Source organism: Struthio camelus, chromosome 4 (assembly GCF_040807025.1).
Source record: "Struthio camelus isolate bStrCam1 chromosome 4, bStrCam1.hap1, whole genome shotgun sequence".
Taxonomy (NCBI): Eukaryota; Metazoa; Chordata; class Aves; order Struthioniformes; family Struthionidae; genus Struthio; species Struthio camelus.
This window is the reverse complement of record NC_090945.1, coordinates 6,279,041-6,298,716: the sequence shown is the minus strand read 5'-3', so window position 1 is coordinate 6,298,716 and position 19,676 is coordinate 6,279,041. Positions and strand designations below refer to the sequence as shown.

The 19,676-nt window shown below is 51.0% G+C and overlaps 2 protein-coding genes across 2 annotated transcripts in view; one reads left to right on the top strand and one right to left on the bottom strand.

Annotated features, from left to right (window-relative positions):
• SEPTIN11 (septin 11) overlaps window positions 1-2,011 on the top strand; it is a 58,164-nt gene extending 56,153 nt beyond the window's left edge. Inside the window, exon 10 of the mRNA XM_068941197.1 lies at window positions 99-2,011. Coding sequence (XP_068797298.1) covers window positions 99-114 — 16 coding nt within the window. The 3' untranslated portion in view covers window positions 115-2,011. The remainder of the gene's footprint in view (window positions 1-98) is intronic.
• A 5,943-nt stretch (window positions 2,012-7,954) lies between these two features.
• CCNI (cyclin I) overlaps window positions 7,955-19,676 on the bottom strand; it is a 36,556-nt gene continuing 24,834 nt past the window's right edge. The window contains exons 3-7 of the mRNA XM_068941202.1: window positions 16,333-16,467; window positions 12,244-12,318; window positions 11,877-12,017; window positions 10,781-11,011; window positions 7,955-9,672 (exon numbers count right to left, since the gene is read on the bottom strand). Coding sequence (XP_068797303.1) covers window positions 9,214-9,672; window positions 10,781-11,011; window positions 11,877-12,017; window positions 12,244-12,318; window positions 16,333-16,467 — 1,041 coding nt within the window. The 3' untranslated portion in view covers window positions 7,955-9,213. The remainder of the gene's footprint in view (window positions 9,673-10,780; window positions 11,012-11,876; window positions 12,018-12,243; window positions 12,319-16,332; window positions 16,468-19,676) is intronic.

Here is a 19,676-nt window from a genome sequence, read left to right as displayed (position 1 = left end):
GTTCTTCCTTTCTTTCTCTCTTTCTCAGTCCCCTCCCATTTTTTTTTAATTTCAATTCTGAACCTCTTTTTTTTTTTCTCTCTCTCTCTTTTCTGTAGCTTCTTCTTTATGTAACCGTCATCTTGCCAAAGCCCCCACACCCTCTCTCCTAATGGACCGTAGCGCGCTAGAAGAGCCGGCGGCCGCGTGCAGCCGCCCGCGGGGAGAAGAGCCATCTCATTCCTCCATCACGTCCGCCTTTCTCTCCTCCCCTTTCTGTTTCCCACCTGTGGGTCTGCGGGTGCGCTGTGCTGTGTGTCTCGGTGAGGGCTCTGGCCGCACCGTCGCGGCTACCAAAAATGACGGAGGCGATGGCTGGCGGAGAGAGTGCGGCCGTAATCCAAGATATTGCACGTAACCCAAGATATTGCACTGGGATTTTTTTGCTTTGTTTTCTTCCTCCTCCCCCCTCCCGTTTTTCTCTCCTTTTTTGCCCTAACGTGCACGTGTTGCTGATGACAAAGAGCCTGATGGACTGTGGATCTGGGCGAGCGCACGTAACCAGAGGACTTCGTTTCCGACTCTGCTTTGGACGCCGCAACTTCAGCACAAGTATGTCCTGGGCAACATGCAATGAAAATGGGTCCGTAGACCTGGACGACGACTTCTTTTTAGCACGAAGTTGCATGAAGCAGAGATGGCAGCTGTCGCCCACTGTTGCGTTGATGGAATTTGTTCTGGCCGGAGCTGGGCTTTATTTTTTCCCAGCTCATCGACCTCTGTACAAGCAAAGTAGGTGTCGTGTCTTGAACGACTGAGCTGCACCAATTTGTGTTTCGATCGAGGGCTTCTTTTCATTCTGATGAAGACCAATTAGTGATTTTTTTATTTATTTTTTCCTAAGTACTGAATTGCGGGGCCGCTTGCTTAGTTTTCTAGCTAGTTTACTTTGGAAGCGAATTCAGCCAAGAGGTTTGAAAAGTACCAAACTGTTGTTTAAAGGTAAAAAGGAAGCTTGTAAACTTGGTATGTAGTGACTTCTAGCTGGGTCAGGGTGGATGGAAGGGGCAGCCAGATCCCCTGTGGATGTTTTTCCGGTGGGGCAGTGCACTTTTTTTTTTTTTAACCAAATAGTGGTGGGGATTTTTTTTCCTCCTTATCTGCAAATCTTAATCAAGGAAATTTAATTTGCCATGAAAAGGGTACTGTTAAATAATCTAGGTTTTCCCTCTCCAGTCTGGGCTGCATGAAGTGCAAGCTGCCCAGGGAGTCTGGGCTGAAATCACGTGCTTTTTTGCAAAAGGACAATGTTTTTCAGCCCTGTTCCGCAATGAGGGTGTTAGATGACCTGAGGCTCCATCCACACAGGTGGCTATTTTCCCCTCCCCCCCCCCCAAAAAAAAAAACCCAAAACAAAACCAAAACGGTTTATTCTGGAAACATTTCCAACCAACCAGGTGGATTTATAGATGCAGTCCGAAATATTGTTAGATCTGTGCTCTGAAGACTTACCTGGTGCACAGACGGAATCGCCGGCTGTCGCCTCGACTGCCGGGACAGGGATATTTGCACAAACGTAGCCGGGGACAGAATTTGCGTCACTACCCAAGTTGCGCGTGCCTCGCTCTCCTGGCTCGAATGGGCTCCGGCGACCTCTGCTCACCTTCTGCTCTGCAGCTAGACGGGGCTTAGCACGAGACATCCCGCTCTAGAAAACTTCTCCAGTTCAGCCTGCAGAGGAGGAAAACGAGCAGCTAATGCCTCATGGACTGAGGCCTTGAAGGCATTGCTGGATCCGGCCCTTCACTTACCCTGCAGAAACCTGTGGATGCTTTCGCTGAGAACAGGCTCGCTACTTAACACGAGTGAAGCCTTTTTACTCTGAGAGGGCCGCCGCCCATTAAAATGCCTGGTTTATGAGCGCTGTGTCTCTTTCTTTCAGCATTGGCGCCCGAGCCGGTCCGCAGCGTCAGGGACCGCCGCCTCGGGCCAGGGACCCGGCTGTGGCTCGTCTTCGCAGCCCCTCCGTGGTAGTGTCTGACTTGCCAAAATACCCTGCCGGTCGCTTGCTGGACGGCTCTTGCGGTGTCCTGCATGGTGAGACCCTCCCCAGCACCTCTGCTGTCACTGCTTTGTGGGCAGGTTCCCCTCCTTACCTGCTCCCTGGCCTTTCTTTGATTTTAGATTCGCAGTAAAGGTTCCTCCGGTGGTAGGAGTCTTACCTGTTAAATACCATCGCTGTGCTACAGCCTCTCTTGAATGCAGTCGCTTTTTATTATGTAGCTCATGCCCCTGCATGGGAAAACGGCCGTTGTGCTGGGCTCTCCCAGCGCCAGGTCACCCCACCCTGTGTGGTGACAGCGGCTTAGGACGTGGGCTCTGACGTAGCAGCTGGGCATCATTTACTGCAAGTGAGCAGAGGATACAAAAACATATTGGTTTTGGTTCTTTATCCCATACCAAAAAGGAAGGGATACTCACCCAGCCGTCTTATCCACATAGCCGTGCCCCGTGGCTCTCCGAAACCTCGTGTGGAAAGGTAGGAAGACACAACAGAGGTTGCAGGTTGGCAATGCTGAAGGAATAACCGATAGCCTGTCGGATTGGCCCGGGGCTTCCCGAGGGGCTGAAAGGTCTCTATGCTCAGGACATTTCTTCCACCCTTGCCATGGACCGTGCTGTACCGAAGAGGCTGTTTTCCACCAGCTGGAGGGGTTCAGAGCGCAGTGACTAACCAGTAGTGCAGGTGCCCTTTGGTTGACTTCTGAACTCCAAATAGTTAAGTTTCTCAAAGCTATATATAATATATAGACATACATACATACATATAGATATATCTAGAGAGAGAGAAAGGGCAAGTAAGAGACAAAATGCCACCACTTACATGAACCGCGTTTATTTTGCAGCTCTGAGTCTTGCTGTGCTCACGCCTTGAGTCCTGCTTGCAGCTCTGGCCATCATGTCTCCAGAAGGACATAGTGGAGTTAGAAAAGGGGCACTGTAAGGATAAACGGGACGGAGCAGCAGCTGGTGAGCCAGGTGAGACCAAAGAGGCTAGGGCTCCTCGGTTTGGAGAGGAGAAGGCTGGGAGAGGGTGAGCCCCACTGTGTGCCTGAGGTTGCAGTAGATGTCCTCTAGAGGTCCCCTCCAGCCTGATTTTTTTTTTTTCTGTGATTCTGTGCTATAGTCAAAGTTCACAAACAAGCGATGGTGGTGGCTGCCGACCTGTCACTTACCAAATCGGCGGTACTAGAAGCAAGGGGGCAGTTAGTGAGAGAAGTTACTTCAAAACATTAGGCAAATTTTTAATAGAACAGGTAGTAAACTTCTGGAACTTGTTGCCCCGGGTTGTGGAGGTAGACGGGATCAGCAGAAGTGAAAAAAGAGTCAGGCAGTTTCATGGGGAACAGGGCCACAAACGGATCCTGGGGGAATAAAGCAGGTTAAACCCTCTGACACCCCTGAGCCGGCGTTGCAGGAGCCTGGGGTACTAGGAGGGGAACAGAGAGCAGAGAGCGCGTACGGCAGCCGCGAGCGCTTCTTTGCACCGAGACCTGCGAGTCGAAGAGGGGATCGGCGAGTTGAGTCCAGCAAGCGCGCTGAGGCTTTCCTGCCCCTCGCTGCCGGGGACAGGATGGTGCTGCGCTGGGTTTTTTTTCCCCCCGCCTCACATGGCTGATGGAGGAAGAGGTGCCAGGATGGAGGGGAGATGGCAGCATGACCCCAGCCTTGGGCAGTCTGTGACATGGCCAGGGCGGTTATTTATCACTTGCTGTCACGAGCTGTCCCCGCAGAGCCTAGGAGCTGCTCTGTCCACAATAGCAAACAGGTGCCTGCATTTAAAATCAGTGAGCACTCTTGGGCTTAATCCTCCTGCTGCTACTGGAGAGTGAAAAGAGAGGGCTGGAAGCAGCTTCTGGGTCAGACGTGCCCTTGGCCCAAGCTCTGGGGGAGTCTGTCACGTGTGGTAGGCGCTTTGGGGTATTTTTGTCCTTTCACGAGCTAACTTTCAGCACCAGGCTCTTGAAGAACACAGCGTATTGCAGCCGGACCGTGGCGGTCCCTGAGGCAGGACGCTGCGCTTGACTGGAGCCAGGGCGTCCTCTCTGGAGCGGGCGGCAGCAGGATTTCATCCTGTGCGGGTGACGGTAGGGACTCTGCGGCTGCTCGTAGGTGCTTGGCAATGGAAGAGGAGGTGGGTGAGGAGACCCGCTAATGCTGAGAGCGGCTTTGGTTTGTGCACCTGGTCCAGGGCCTGAAAGCTGCTCCTCCTGCTGAGCAGGCGGCTTTCCTGGGAGGGCGCTGGTGTGGCTGGAGCTGCGGGATGTGTCAGCCCTGCTGGTGCCTGGGTCGCTGTGCGCTTGCAGGAGGGGGTGAGATCCTCACCCATGAGCTAGTCGAGGAACCAGGATTTCCCCTATGTTGAAGGTACACGAGTACTTGCAGGTCTCAAAAATCACTTCTGGAGTGGTCCCAGGCTAAAGCAGGATGGAGGAGGTATATCGTTATCAGTGCAGCTCCAAAGCAGTGTTGAACTACTGTGGAGAAAAACGCAGAGAGAGGTTATTGCTCTCTTGGCATCCAAACACGAAGCGAGGTGACGGCACAGGCGAGGCCACATCTGGTCTCTGTCGTTGTGTGGATTTTATTGCAGGGCGGAGACGTGGGAAGCGGGAAATGGTTTCTGTCTCTGGCAATACAGGTTATTTCCAGATCAGCTGGACTTCGCTTTTTGGGAAGTCTAGCTTGCCGCAAAGTGCCGCGTTTCCGAAGGCAAGCCTGCATCTCTGGGCATCGCCTTTTTACTTGCAAAACGCTGTAAACCTGTGCTCAGGTGCAGCCAGCAATGTAGACCCGGGGGCCCCAGGCTCCTCAGCAGCCCCACCCAGGCCAGGGGTGGCTGCGGTGCAGCGGGAAGGCCCGGCAGCGGCAGCAGGAGAGCTGCGAAGGGCTGAAGATGGCTTCGTGGTGTCGCCGCAGTTTCCGCGGAGAGGCCTGCGCCCTGGCCCTGGCACCTGGGACCCCGGCTGGCCAGGCACAACTCCTTCACGGCAGAGTCAGGACCAGGCAGGGGGTGTAAGTCATGGCACTAAGTCTGGTTATGTCGCCGGCAGCTCACAGCAGAGCTGGTGCACCTGCATGCGAGCCCCGAGTGTTTTTGAAGATCAGCGCTCTGTATCCTGCTGCGCGCGTGCTCCTCGATGGTGCAGACAGGCTCTCGGGCACGCTGAGGCACCGCGGTCATGTTGCACTGCCTTTGTGGTGGTGGGCTGAGGGCACGCTGGAGCCTGGCGCAGGGACAGGAGAAAAAAGAGAAGACAAGTTCAAGGGTTGCGTTTGGGTTTTATCTTCCTTGGCATCCGGAAGAGCAAGAGGATGCCGCTGGGCAGCGCAGCCAGGAAGCTGGCCCAGAGGTTGTCCTCGGGGCTGCACGAGGACAGCCCAGGCCGCCGCGCCGGAGCAGCCTGCCAGCAGGACCCTGCACCGGTAGGTCTGTCAAACCGCGGGCGCCTCTCGTCCGGCTGAGCCTTGTGCCTTGTTAGTAGAGTTCCCTGTAGCCAGGTAAAAGGCAATCGGAGTCTGTCTGGCAGCAGCAAAAGGTGTCTCCCTCGGCAGTCCGTTTAGGCAAACGGTCTGGGGTGGGGGAGTTGCATATACATCTACGTGACTTTAGGAGCATGGACGTTCCCTTGGTAATCAGGGAGCTTTTTAAGCCCTTGCGCTTCGGGTGTTTGCTTCCCAGGTGGGTACCGAGGTGGGGCTGGGCCTCAGCCGGCTCTGATCAGCTCCGGGAGGCCTCCGGGAAGGTCGTTGTCCCCGGGCAGCGGCACATCCCTGCTTTGCGCTAACGCTGGAGGTGCCAGAGGCAAGGCTGCGCTTCCCTCTCTGGCAGCCCCGGCAGCACGCAGCTCAATCCCGCATCCGCGCTGCGCGGGGCTTACTGAGCACTGTTGAATGCGGTCCGTTATACCACTGAAATCAATGTTCTGCCTGTCACGAGCAGCATTAACAGAGAGCTGTCCCCCTTCCCCTTTGCTGCAAGGGACAAGGATGTCACTTTTCCCGAAGCATAAGGGCTTCTCTCGCCTGTCGCATCCGGGGCTGGGACAAGCGCGGCGGCTAGGAGAGCTCGTCTCCGCGGGCCAGGGAACGTGCCGGCAAGGGGCAGCACAGGGCCTGCTCTTGCCCCCCACCTTCCGGGGCAGGGGGAAAGGAGAGAAGGAAAAATCCTACCTCCCCGCAAAGTGAGAGACTCGCAAACACGGCTACGGCACATCTGTTAAAGAAGTAGAGAGTAAATAACTGCTCCAGCAGCGCATACATCTCTCTCCTTACTCCCAGCTTCCCTTTCCTTCTGTTCCAGCAAAGCCCCTGCCAACTGGCACAGCAAACGTGTTTCTTTTTTCAGCCCCGCGCCAACTCCTTCCCTGGTGCTGGTCTGCAGATGGGTTTAGGGCCGTAACCCTAAGAGCGCCCAAGTGCTGAGGCTGCCTACAGGGGTGGGAGGGGAACGTGTTGCTTAACCCAGGAGGGAAGGAGTGTGCAGAGATGGAGAAGGCAGTCGAAGTTGAGGCTGAGGTTTTGTGTTGTCGGATGACCGCACCAGGGCGTTTTTTATCCCCGGTCTCTCCTCTCCCCCAATACGTATGGCGCAGTTGGAAGCCAAGTCAAACAGGCTGCAGTCCAACCAAACTCTCCGTAGGCTTGTACCACCCAGCCCCGTCTAGCCAGAGCAGTTAGGCTACCCCTGGCTCACCTCTCAGGCTGCACACGCAACCAGAGCTCTTAGCAACTGCTCCTTTCAGGGCAGCCTGGGTCGTTTCGACCGCTGCACACGTGCAGCGAGCACAAGCGCACAAAGACTCCCTTCTGTGCAGAAACCACCGTTGCCTGGCTTGGCTGTCAAGGGGGGGGCGTGCGAATTACCTGACTCTAGTCTTTCCCATGCTAGCATTGGTACATCCAGTGCTGGACATTTGGGCAATCTTTTTTTATGTAGAGCTGTTATGGCATGCAATTTAACAGAAAAAGGTGTGTGCATTGAAGTGAGTCTGAAGCAGCTAGCACTGGTATCGCCGAAATCCTGCGACGGCTCGGTATTTGGCTGGGGGTGAGTTGGATGAAGCCCTCAGATCGCACAACCCCCTGGTTGGAAAAGACAAAAACCAGGGAAGTGAGATAAAAGGTGCCCCAACTTGTACACCACGAGGATGGCAGGAAGGCCTGGAACAGAAGGAGGGGACACAGCTTTCAGAAACGCTGCCTCGGGCAGGCCGGGACGGTAGAAGAGGTGACGCTGGCTCACGGGGTTTCCAGATGGCGAGCAGGAAGAGGATGGCTGAAGCCCAAGAAGGGTCTGTCAGCGGGGCGCCGCACGCTGCGGCGAGGACAACACGTGGGACAGGAGGAGGAGGGGGCTGGCTCCCAGGGAGGTGTGTGAGATCAAGGCCAGCCACGAAGAAGGTGCCAGTCCAAAACAGATGAGGAACGTAAGAAGCATGCAGCAGGAATCGAGCAGTTACTAACCTTTTTACTGTCAAATGTGATTTGCGGTGGAGGAGCTATCAGGCAAGCAGTAAACTACAGCTGAGCTGGATATGACCAACTCGACTCTTCAACCGCTTGTTCGGAAAGTCAAAGAGGAGATGGACAGGAGACGGATGAGACAAAACCATGTCCCAGGCCTGCGAGTGGACCGTTGGCCCCTCTGCGAGGAGACCGGCCCGAGGCTGATGAGAGAGTGAGGAGCAATGGGAGCCTGGGGCTAAAGCTGCAGCAGCTGTAGAGGAGAGGAGTTTGTTGGGCGACTGACTCCCTACGAGCCCTGGGGGCTGAGCACCCCTGCAGCCCCTTTTGCCCAGGCCTGGCACAGAGCGCGGGGGGCTGCAGGGGTTGCTGCTCAGCAGCTCCATGGCGGCCTTTGGGTGAAACCCCTCCTGGACCCGGGTTAAAAAGCACGAAACAAGACTCAGAATCCAGGACAACTTTCTTTATTGCTACCAGAAGGCTTTCATCAGTACAAGGGCTCCAAATACGATACCTTCCTCAGGGCTGTGGAGAGAGCTTAAGATTGGGACAGGTCATTCTGAGAAACAGAGGTGTAACATTTAAGAGACGAGCTTTTAAAGGTTTTACTTTTGGTTAGAAGTTACATGAACACAAAACTCGGGGGTAGGGTCTTTTGGTTTTCTTTGTGATTGATAATTACACATCTTTCAAACCTCGGGCGTACATAGCCACCCCAGCACCTCACCAAGCAGCGCCGGTCACATGCTAAAAGCTTATAAACATACGGAAAAAAACAGACTCCATTGCAGAATTTAGGGTTTACACTTGATGTAGAGAGTCAAGTGTAGGTGAATATCCACACTGAGTGCAATATTTCCTGGTGCAAACAAGAAAAAAAATACCGTTTTTTTGTTCAAGTGACTTTAAGTTTAGTTCACGAACTGCTTTCTCTGTTTGAAAACACAGGCTGTGCTTAACTCGGAGAAGCCTTTGTGTAAGGTACAGAGCACAGTGGCCAGCTGCCCTAGCGTTCTTCTAGAGTACGTTCACGCTCCTGTGGTTACTTAAGCGTGGAGCAGTCTGCAAGCATTGCTTTTGTTTTTGGTTTTCCTGACTAACCTTTTACTTAAATCCAGTTTTTAAATATTATCACATTTAAACACCAAAGTGCTAACAAAACAAAAAAGGTCTCTTCCTTTAGAAAGGAAAAAAAAACAAACTTGTCATGAAGGTCGGATAGTACAGAACATCATGCACGAGACTTGCTGAGAATTAAAAGAGGAACAAGCAGAAAGGGGAGTAAGGAGCAGAAGGAAATCAGATCAGAGAGACGTTATTTGGCTGGGAAACTTGAAACAATTCTGCACAATTGATGTGAGCTCTTGGACACAGAGAATGGGTTACAACACACAGGAGCAGAAAAACAGTGGAACTGACAACACTAGAAAGAAACAATTTTTTGCTACTTTTTTTGTTTGGTTTTTGGGTCTTTTATACATTTTTTATACTTTTTTGTGTTTTTAAGTGCTTAAATAGTGGAACTATAATTAGCCGCACAAGAAAAAAAATTCAAAAAAGGGTTGGGATTTTTTTTTTCTGTTTTTTGGCTCCCTTCAGTTCAGCCTGACAAGGTATGGTCCTTCTCCCCCCACTGCAAATACATGGCGCCAGGTTCTGCGAGGTTTAGAAAGCAGCTGCGGCGTGGCAGGCGGCGGGTGCCCCCAGCTACATAACAGACACCGGCTGCAAAGGCGGACAAGGGGAAACGTTGCCCTCCTGCCTCGAGACATCAGCGCCACAAACAGAGCCCAGGCTTTCAAGCGCCACTACCTCTGGAGCAACGTCTTCGTTGTAGAGACGCTTGATACCGTCGTAGAAGTCGTCCACTTCCATCTCTTCCACTTTGCGCTTGGCAGAGGCTTGCTTGCAGCCGGTGGGAGCTGGCAGACGCTGGTAGAGCGCGGCTGTACCTGTGACTGGCACTTCTGGCCTGCCGTTGTCCTTGGAGAAACCTGGCCCTGGGACAGAGGAGGGCTGGCATTGGAACACTCCTCTGTTACAGGTCACCAGGGTATGCTTGAGGGGACTGTAGACATATACAGAATTGGGCAGCAGAGAAGACTGCAGAGTGGAAAGGTGATGTGCCACGAGCTCCCGGCAGTGGATCAGCTGCGCGCTATCCATCTGGAGCGAGAAGACAAGCAAAAGACACGGGCATTGCAAGCGCTCTGAACGTGCCAGCCACCCACGCACTTTAAAAGGGGCTCACTGCAGCTGCTGGCAGCTTCACTGTTTGTCCTTGCCGTAAGTGTAAGAAAGACCACCCAGCGTGCTTAAAAACAGTGGCTGAGCCACTAACTAGGATTTTCTCCCCCGTGTGTAATTTTCTCCTTGGTGCGGACAGCACCCCCATCCGCCAGGGCACAGCGCTCCTTCCTTCACAGACAGGATGCAGTCAAGAGGAACGCTTTGCACTGTCCCAATGAACTGTCCCTTCAGGCTGACGCATGACCACCTTCGCAAAAGCGCAACTGCAGGCAGAGACCAGCGGCTATGGCTCTAAGAGCCCCGATGGCTCACATCGCCTCAATGCTCGTGCACAGGAAAGGATTTTCCATGTTGCGTTGAATACAGATCCTTAGCTGCAGGGCTGAGGCTTGCAGCTGAAGACGTGTTCCACAAAACAAGAGCCGAAGTCTGCTCTGAAATCCCCTTTCTCGACTGCAGTTCGGCTCTCATCAGACCCATTTTCCTTGGGCATAACCATAGGCCTATTCATGTTTTACCCCAGCAAGAGGAGACCCTGGCCTTGTCCCTCTTGGCCACATGTTTAAGCTGCTCGCATCTCCTCTGCAGCCTGTGTAACGCTAGACTCATTTTTCATAATAAGCAGGTGCATCATGCCCATGTGAAGACCAGCCCTCTCCCTGCCTCCACCCTTGCCCACTGCTTAATCATCTGGACCAAACACCAAGGAGAAGGCTGCGTTTTCAGTACGACTGACTGAAGCGAACATGGGAGAAGGAGGGCTGTTCTCCCTGAACCTCCGCGCTCCTCTCCACACTCATCGAATGGTTCATTTTGCTTCCTGGCCCACAGCTGAGCCCAGCGCTCCTCACTCCCTGGGACCGGGGGAGAATTTTTGCAAGTACAGCTAGCTGCCATCTGGGACAAGTTTCCCTTCTCCCTGGGTGCTTCCTCTCCAAGCCACAGCCTTTTGCAGCCTCGGTGGCTCCCTGCCCCTTGGGGCCGCGATGCCCAGCTCTGCCCAGCTCTGCCCGCTGCCTCTTACCTGCACCTTCTGGAGCAGCTCGATGATGAGAGCCAGCCAGTCGGGGAGCAGCTTCTCCAGCTCCAGGCTGACGATGGCCAGCGCCAGCATGGAGCCCTTGAACTGCAGCAGCTGGTAACAGGCCATGCAGTGCAGCAGCTGCTTGGTGAGGGCTGCCACGTGCTGGGAGGGACTCGGCTTGGGCAGGATGGTCAGTAGCTGAGGCCTGTTGGACACCGCAACCGCATGGAACTGGGGGGAGACAAGCACATGAGGCAGGTGGCGTCACCTACAGGCTCACTCGCGCTGCCACGCAACGAAGCCCCCCAAGCGTGCACCACCGACTGCTGTTGGCCTTGTGCCTTTAGGGTAACAGAGTCAGGTTGTAGTGCGAGAGTGGCATGTGACAGGTGCTCCCTAACACAAGGGGTCCTCCATCGCTGGGTGTTACCTTCAAGACATTTTCCCATACTGTGGAAAAAGCAGCTCCACGTTGAACCCACAAATGGCTTTGTGCTACGTTTTGGCCAGAGTGTGCCATCGTGCGCTGTGGGGAGCCAGACTTCTCTGAGCTCTGCAAAAGGCTAGCCCCTCTGCCTGCTCTCTCAACATCGCATGTTTGAGAATTCAGGTGTCCTAGCCAAAAACCTCCCCTCAGGAAAGCTGAGAGGAGATGACATTCCAATGAAGAGAAACTTGGGCCGTTTTCCTTCTCCTTAACCTCTTAATCAAAGAACTAGGGTCTCTGTTTTGAAGTCTGCAGCACCCACGGAGCACGTCCATTGCCCAGCACTAGAGCTTTCTCCTTGCTTCGTTTGTATTTTACTGCTGCCTGGCTTTTAGCTCTGCACAAAACCAACAGCAATTAAGATTTAGGGCCAGGTTGCAGGCACATGTTTTGAAAATTGCCCCGAGATAGCTCAAATCACAGGTCACCTCCTAAGTTCTCTGGAAAGGTTGGTTGCTTCAGAAAGTACTTGTACAAAGGTATTGTGACCACATCGTGAGGGCTTTGCTCCCCTGCAGGTAGGGTTGTTTTTTTTTTTTGTCTAGGTATCTCTTGATACAACATATACAAAGACAGACACCAGAGAAAATAGAGTATCCTCTTATTTACAATATGAAGGAAATCCAGTGGTGTTGCCATGTGAAGATCCCAGTTCAGTTTATCCAGGATAATCTTCTCCATTCTGCGAATTTCAGCTGGAGAACAACCACAAAAGCTATCCCGCGCCAACACCTTCAGTACTGGAATCCTCTGCAAAAGCCAACATGGGCGTAAGGGGGGAGAAGAGAAAGTGCCAATCAGCATTATAAACACCGCACAAAAAGCTTCATCCCTGCCCTTCAAGTGCCAACCACCACGTGCAAGCAAAGGTAGCACTAGAAGAGTATACAGTCATCTGACAGTACATTACTAGAAAGAAATATATATATATATATATATATATATACACACACACATACACACACACACACATTACCTCATCTTCCTCGATGGTCTTTGCAGCGAGGAAGAAGCAGCTGATTGCAATACAGTTCAAGTACTTTGGACGGGCCTAGGATACAGAACAGCAGAGAAAGTCCCTGGGTGAATGCAACACAGAAAGGGCTGCATGACCCTTTCTGCTCGGACACCCTCAGCCTCAGGGTCTCCAGCTGCCGCACACCATGTTCTGGATCAGCAGGCTGACCTCTGACATGGCACGGCAGTGGCAAGCCATGCGGAGCAAAAAAATCCATACTCCATGGTGTAAAGCAGGACAGAAATCAGCCAGCCCCATCATCGTAATTGGCACCCACCGATGTGCAGCGCTGGAGTGGAAAGCGCTCATTTTTAGTCAGTGCATAACGAGGAGCAAACCAGAAGGGCTGGACTGTCAACTGGCACAAAGCCATCACTGCTCCATCTGCTGCAGCAGAGCATTGCCATTGCTGCAGCTGGGGGGGGGGGAGGTCAGATGCAGAATAAGAAGGAAAACAAGATAGTTTCAAAAGTGCTGGCCATGTCTATTCCAGTATAAAGCATACATTAAAAAAAACATTCCACTTAGGTTACTTGTTACAGCAGTTCTCACAACTGTGGCCCAGACTTTTTCGAGGGAGCGCAGGCCCTTTTACGGAGAAGTGTTTTAGGTGAGTTAAGTTAAATTAGAAGGGGAAAGGGTGATTTTTTTTTTTTCATGTGCAACAAAGCTCCTTTTCTGGGCCTCAATTCAGTTGCGGGGTGGGGGGTGGGGAAGAGGGGGGGGTATGGAAGGACATGCGCATTGGCTCTAAGTGTGCAGGTAGTCCCTGTGAGTGATGGGAGCGTGAGCACACGCTGAGAAACTGGCACATCCCGCTGCGGTTCTGCTCAGAAGCAATCTTTGTCAATCTGACTATCTGGCAAAGGACTTAGCTTCCAACATCGGTTTGAAAAAAAAAACAAAAGGTGTGATAAGGTGCATCCACCTGCTCCTTAGCACTAGGTGCAGTAGCTGAGGGCTAGGAAAAGCAGCGGCACCGTTTCTAAACCCTGTTGCAGCTCCTTGAGCTAACAGTTGCACCTCCAAATGGCCTATGGACAACTGATCATCATCTGGCCCCGTTAAAAGGCATTTCAGTGAGAAAAAGCAAAAGATAAGTGAAAACCCTGCATAGAACGCAAAATCCGTGTCCAACCTAAAATGCCCTGATTAATTCCTGCTGGATTAGTTTTAGTGGACAGAACAGAGCTATGGGGGGGGTGGGGAGGTTAAGGGTGTGATCCTGCAAGTTACACTCATGCAATGAGCTCTCAAGAAACCAAAAAAAGCACTATTTCCAGAGAGCAGCAGGAGAGGATGACACCGGAGCCTGTTCAAATTAAAGCCCTTTAACAGGGTTCAGTTTCAGTTATACAGACGGCTCCAGCTCTGCCTGGAGCCTTGGCTTTCTAGTGACGTTTAAACTTCAGCTTAGATACTTGTAGGGAGTCCACACTGGGGGCTGGGCAGGGGTACACACGCGTGGTCAGGTATCACTGACAGCAAGCAGAATAGAGTCCCTCAAGGCAAGACCGAGACTTGTTCTTCCTCCGCACAGGCAGGTTAAGAGCAAACTGTCAAGTTAGCATGAAATGCATGTACAGCCAAAAAAGATGTTTAGAGCACATTCCAATGCTCAGTGAAGTTTATTCCCCTCTTTATTTAGCATTACTTCAACAATACATCTGTCCCCTCCTTTCCTAACCCCCCCACCCAGCCAGAGAACAACCTGGAAGGGTGAATAGTGGTTTTTGTCCACGCATGTTAAAACACAGTCACCCAGCCCAGTCTCCTTCAGAAGCCTCTGCTCGCTTTCCCTACGCCTCATCAACAGGCAAATGCTGCCTACACCTGCTGCAAATATCACCAAGCGGAGGGTTGACTGGTGCTGTGCAGTGATCTGCAGTGAACACTGCTGGTCATCAGAAACGTAACTGGGTAACAGCCATAGGGGCAGCCAGCGTTGAGCAATTTCAGTGCGTGTTTACAGCGAAGGGAAGAGACCCGTTCGCTTCATCATAAAATCCCCCAGAGCAGCACCTAGTTATAAGCAGGAGTTAAGGCGCATTGGTGGAATGACAGCTTTATGGGAGAAGAAAAGCAGGGGAGGGAGCAGAAGCCCTGACCTGTTTGAGTAATGCTTGCCCAGAAGCAGCACAGGACAAGCTGAAAAACCTCCTGACAAACACCTTTCCACATTCCTCCCGCTGCCTGAAGCGCAGAGTGAGCTCCTCTTAGTCATAGCATCATACTTCATTTCTCTGTAGACTCTTTGGCTGCTGCAAATTACTGAAAGCAAAAACTGTACTTGAGGGCATTACTGTTGAGGGATTTCAGATATCTATTTCCCGTCCCAGTGTTTCAGTAAATCACCCATTTTAAGTTAAGATTTCCATGACTTGTAATTTAAAGGTTATCAATATTTAACAATATCTAAAGGATGGGTTAATGGAAGACGTCATTGTTCTACTGAGAGCCGAGTCTCATCGAATTTTAAGTACACAGGCTGAAAATATTATCGTCTTCTGCGTACATTTCCTAAGCTGTATTACTTACCTAACGATGTTTATAGTAAGATTAGACCCACATGCAGATGACACTGCAGATTTGCTGAGCACAGAATTTATCTGAGCAAGTACGGGAAGAGATAAGGCCCAAAGCCCGACTTCAGACCTCAAGGCCAGGCATCTTCAGGTGCCCCCCCCCCCCCCCCCCCGCCCAGTACAGTTATTCACACGGGTACAAAATGCATCCCAAGCACAGCCCTTGCGATTTATTCCCATAGCAGACCCTCTTAGCACTCACAGCACAACTGGCTGAGAGACAGAACAGCAACAGATCTCCCTCAGAGTTGCAATGCCCTAAATGCTGATGTTTATGCATTTATTTTCCTTTAAAAGTCCCTATGAAATACGAGGCCTAACACCAAATGCTTTATGGACATATTCTCCGCTCCATTCGGTACAGCAGGATTGCACAGCCTGTCACCATCAGGACCCGCAGCCATGCTTGCTTGCCACCTTCTCTCCTTCAGGGCTGTCTGCAGATCGGTCTGGCTTTAGATCTGAGTCTATCAGACTGCCTGTAGGCCAGGTGAGCACTGAACAGTTCCTCCCCCCTGGAAGCGCTCATCTCTGTCTGTACCTTTCCCATTCCTGCACTCCCCTGCACTAGCACACTTGCTCACAAAAGCCTGGCCCAAACCTGTCCTCAAACATCTATTTGTTCCCTCCAGCTAGTTCACTCCTAGCAAGTGCTCACAGCAATTCCAGGTGATCCAAATGAGACGAACTACTGCTGCAGTTAAATACCAGAGCAATTAAGCAAGGCAAGTTGGGACTTTCTGAGAGAGAGAGCATTGGGCTTAAGTTTCTAGCTGTGGGCTAGCAGATGTTTCCTTTAGCTTTATGACTCACTTTTGCTCAAGTCAGATATTTCTTTCTTTTTCATCTTAGACCTAGCTGCTTTAAGATCGCTCTTTAGATTCTTCTTCTCTCTGGTTAAGCAACAGTTGGATATAGTTTAAGAAACAAGTATTTTGGTAGGGCTAACTGAACATTCAAACCAGGTTAAAAGAGAACACGCAGTTCAAGAGGCAGGGCACGTCTTCTCTCCTGGGTTAATAGGTGTTTAAATTAACGAGCTGCAGTACGTGAAGGAAATAAGGCAGAACAAAAGAGGGAGAAAATATTCTTGGCAGATACAAGCGCTGGGTCAGTTTCCCAGGAGAGCCTGACCAGCATGGTCTTATTAAAGCAACAGCTACTTTGACCAGGGGAAAAATGACTAAGGAAAGAAACTCTCTCCAAAAGTGCCTAGCGGCAGCGTGTTGCCACAGTGAGAGTGGTGCGCTGCCACAGCTGCACAACCTGAAATTAAGGTTTGGAGTAGTGCAGGTGACCTCCTGTATATGCCTAAGAAAGAAAGAGGATGTGAGAGCAGAGGTGGAAAGTAAGCGCTTCTGGCGCCACCAGGATTATATGCTGAAACAGGAAAGATGGTTGCTGGCAGACTGCGAGTGGGCAGTTTAAATCCATTCCAGTTTACGTATCTGCAAATATTTACCTTTACTGTGGCTAAAAACCTGTCCAAAAGACTGATGGCCAGGGCGAGCGTTTCTGGATAAAGGTGGAACTGGTATTTGAGCTTGGCCAGCCACTGAATGACCTCATCCCTCTGCTTTGGAGAAATGGCTACATCCTGTTGGAGAGAAAAACAAACTGTTCTTAAACACAGGCTGAGCAACTCGGAAAAGACCAAACATTTTTACCTCTGCAGGAGTTAGCACTGAAACAAAGCCTGCTTGGGAAAGGGGTGCTTTGAGGAAGCATTCAGTTCTTGCACCTGCACTGGTGACCATGCATGCAGCTCTCCTGGTGGCTCCTGGATACATGTGGTCTGAAACAGGCTTTCAAGTAGGGAACTGCATTAAGATTTCTGCACAGATCTTTCTCTGCTTGGACAAGGCAGTAGTGATGGTTCACGCACGTCATTCTACACAGAGCACAGGCTTTCCAAACATCCTCCAAGTCTAATACTCAATTACAGAGGCAAAAGGAGAGTCTCTAACTACAAGTCCTTATGGCTGAAAAGGTTAGAGCAGAGACTGCCCGTGTCCCTTTATAGAAAAACTTAGCGCGTACAACAAAAATGTGTCAGCTTGGCACAGGGATGCAGATCTGACTGAACACACGCACACACACAATCTCTTCTTTACAAGCAGTCACAGACAGCACCCCGTGTGCTTCATTCACGTACAAGTCAGCAAAATGCTGAAGGTGCTCAGCAGCTCGCAGGCCAAATCTGCAGCCTGCCTCCCCTGCGAGCTGCTCTAGGAAGCTGCCGCCTGGCTGGCAGCGTGCCCTCTGCCCCTCTCTATGGGCACAGGCCCGGCTTGGGCCTCCCACCTTTTAGGGAGGACAGTCTCTAACACCCACCTCAGCTTTATGTTCTGATGCTGTTAAATGGGCGCGGGATCTGGCAACAGGTCTCAAGCCATATAAGCTATGTTAGGATATTCTGAGGTCTTTTCCCCCAGCTCTAATCAACTACTGATCTCTGTGGGTGAAAAAATAATTAGAGTGAAGGGAAGAACTCCTACCCTTCCTAATCCTGTGAATTCTCAATAATCTGACTAACCATTTCTGTCTCTTGGCTGCAGAGCTGCAAGCCAGCCTTTGGCATGGTCTCAGAGTACGGCATTAGCCCACAGGCCCCTGGCGTCGTCGAGGCTGTTGGTTAAGGGACAGTTTTAGGTAGGTAATATGGTCATCGCTCTGCGAAATAATCCAAGTGCTCCCATAACATTTACTCCCCCAGAGTTGACATGGGCAACACACCCTCACCATCTAACAGTATTTATGCAGAAATCAATACAACCTTGTTCCCGCACAAGAGGGCTCGGGAACGTCTTGGGAACGACAGGAGGCCCTGTCTCCTCCCGCTTTCTTTCCTCCGTGCTTTCTTCTCCCTGCCTGCCCAGTGTAGCAGGGTCTAGTTTCAGAAACCCTGAAGTACCTGCACTCCCGCTTCTGAAACCATGGGTCCCAGTAAAAAAGAGAGTGCGTGAGCTGTTGATAAGGCCTGGCAGTGGCTGTAAGCATCTACACGTGTGCTGCTGGAAGGGGCGCAGCTGCTAAATTGAGTTTCCCACCTTATTTCTCTGGAGATGGTGACCTCCTAGCATTTGTGTTCATGCAGAGTTCTTGCAGTCTCAACAAGTAATGGTCTATACATGTTTCCCTGTGCCCACTACATATCCAAATTACCAAATGAGAGCCCTCGGGTAATCACTAAACTTGCAGGGTAGGCATACAGCTGCGACAGGGAAGCATCAGTGGGACATCAAAGTACTGACTCCTACACAGAGCCTCGGGACAGGTAGGGCTAGGACTGCTTGGGTCTCCTCCTGGACTTCTGGTGTAGATTTGTCAAGTGCAACAAAGAGTTACTTACCCCATCCAAAGAAATCTCCCTTGGGAAAGCCGCCTTTCTTTACAGCAACCCTGACTTCAACACCACTCATAAACGTTACTGTACATTGGAGGAAAGGAGGGAGGCTATCTTGTAGTTTCTCAGGTACTGACGCACTTACCCTTAGAGCTTAGCTCTAAGAGGCTTATTGACCTTTTTAGACTAGACACCACTCAGTTACACAAAAAAGCCAGGCCTGAACAAAACCAGACATGCTACAGGAGCCAGGCAGGTGCCCAGCCCCTGACTGACAGCAGATGGGAGGAAAACAAGTTGGTGTTTTGAGAGGAAAGGTTTATTTTTCTTTAAAATTGTAGGGATTTTTTTAGCTCAGTACATGTTAAAAATAGAAGAATCCAAACAGAGCTCACAAAAAGACCTTTTAGCAGTAAAGGAAACTGTGAACTGAGGCTAAGCAGGAACAATTTCAATTCAAAAGCCCCTCCCCCTTTTGGCCCAAGTCTCCACTATTGATCTGTTTGGACAAAGTTGAATTTCAAACACAAATACAGACCAGTCATTGACATAAATGCTCTGTCTGACTTGTATTCTAAAATATGTACTGCTTCTGCAGAACCTTTCAACCAAGCATCCCTCTGGTTTCACTTCAACCGGGATTATTCGAGGTGATTGGCAAGGACATGTCCAGAACTGAGAACGGAAACTAAGTGAATTTCTTCTGCTATGATCAGGGTCCTTGTGTTTCCTACAACAGTTCGACTACTGCCGAGACAGTTTAACAGAAAGAAACGGAATAAAAGCTGGCTGCCAAGTTACAGCGGCAAGAAAGCTAAGGGCTCCCACAAACAAAAATCAGTCCTGGGCTGGGCTGTTGTGCTGGGTTGTTGTAGCTGTAATCCCAGCAGAAACAGGAGGGGAAGAAGTAGTATGAATTAAAAGATAAAAACACCTAACGAAATAAGTACTTCAGGCCATATCCATCACCAAAGTACCTACCATATGTTTCAGAAAGACAATGATGCGCTTTGTTACTTGGCATACTGAACCCACTGCCTGTGAGCCAAGAAAGCCTGTGAGAGCAGAGCTTTGTAGGCAGAAGTGCAATTACACTAGTGCTTCTATCAGCACAGCAACATCCACCAGAATACCAGCGTCACATCTTTTTAAGGATTGTTACTTACAGTATGAAATTTGTTTATGCTGCACTTACTTAAATTCCTTACTGCTGTTGAGGTCCATCTCCCTAGTGGGACAGAAGAAGAGAGGAAGGTGGCAGGGCTAAAGCCCTGGATCCCAAGCTGAAATTCTGGGCTGACAGCTTGTTAGTGGGCGCACGGCTAGTTACATTTGTTCGCAGCTACAGGTCCCACCGAAACGCAGTCAAGCAATTCCCTTAGAAAAGGTAAAACAGGAATGCTGGTGTAGCAGTGACCGTCTAAAGACACAGGGTTTTGTAATCAAAAGCTGTTTTTTCC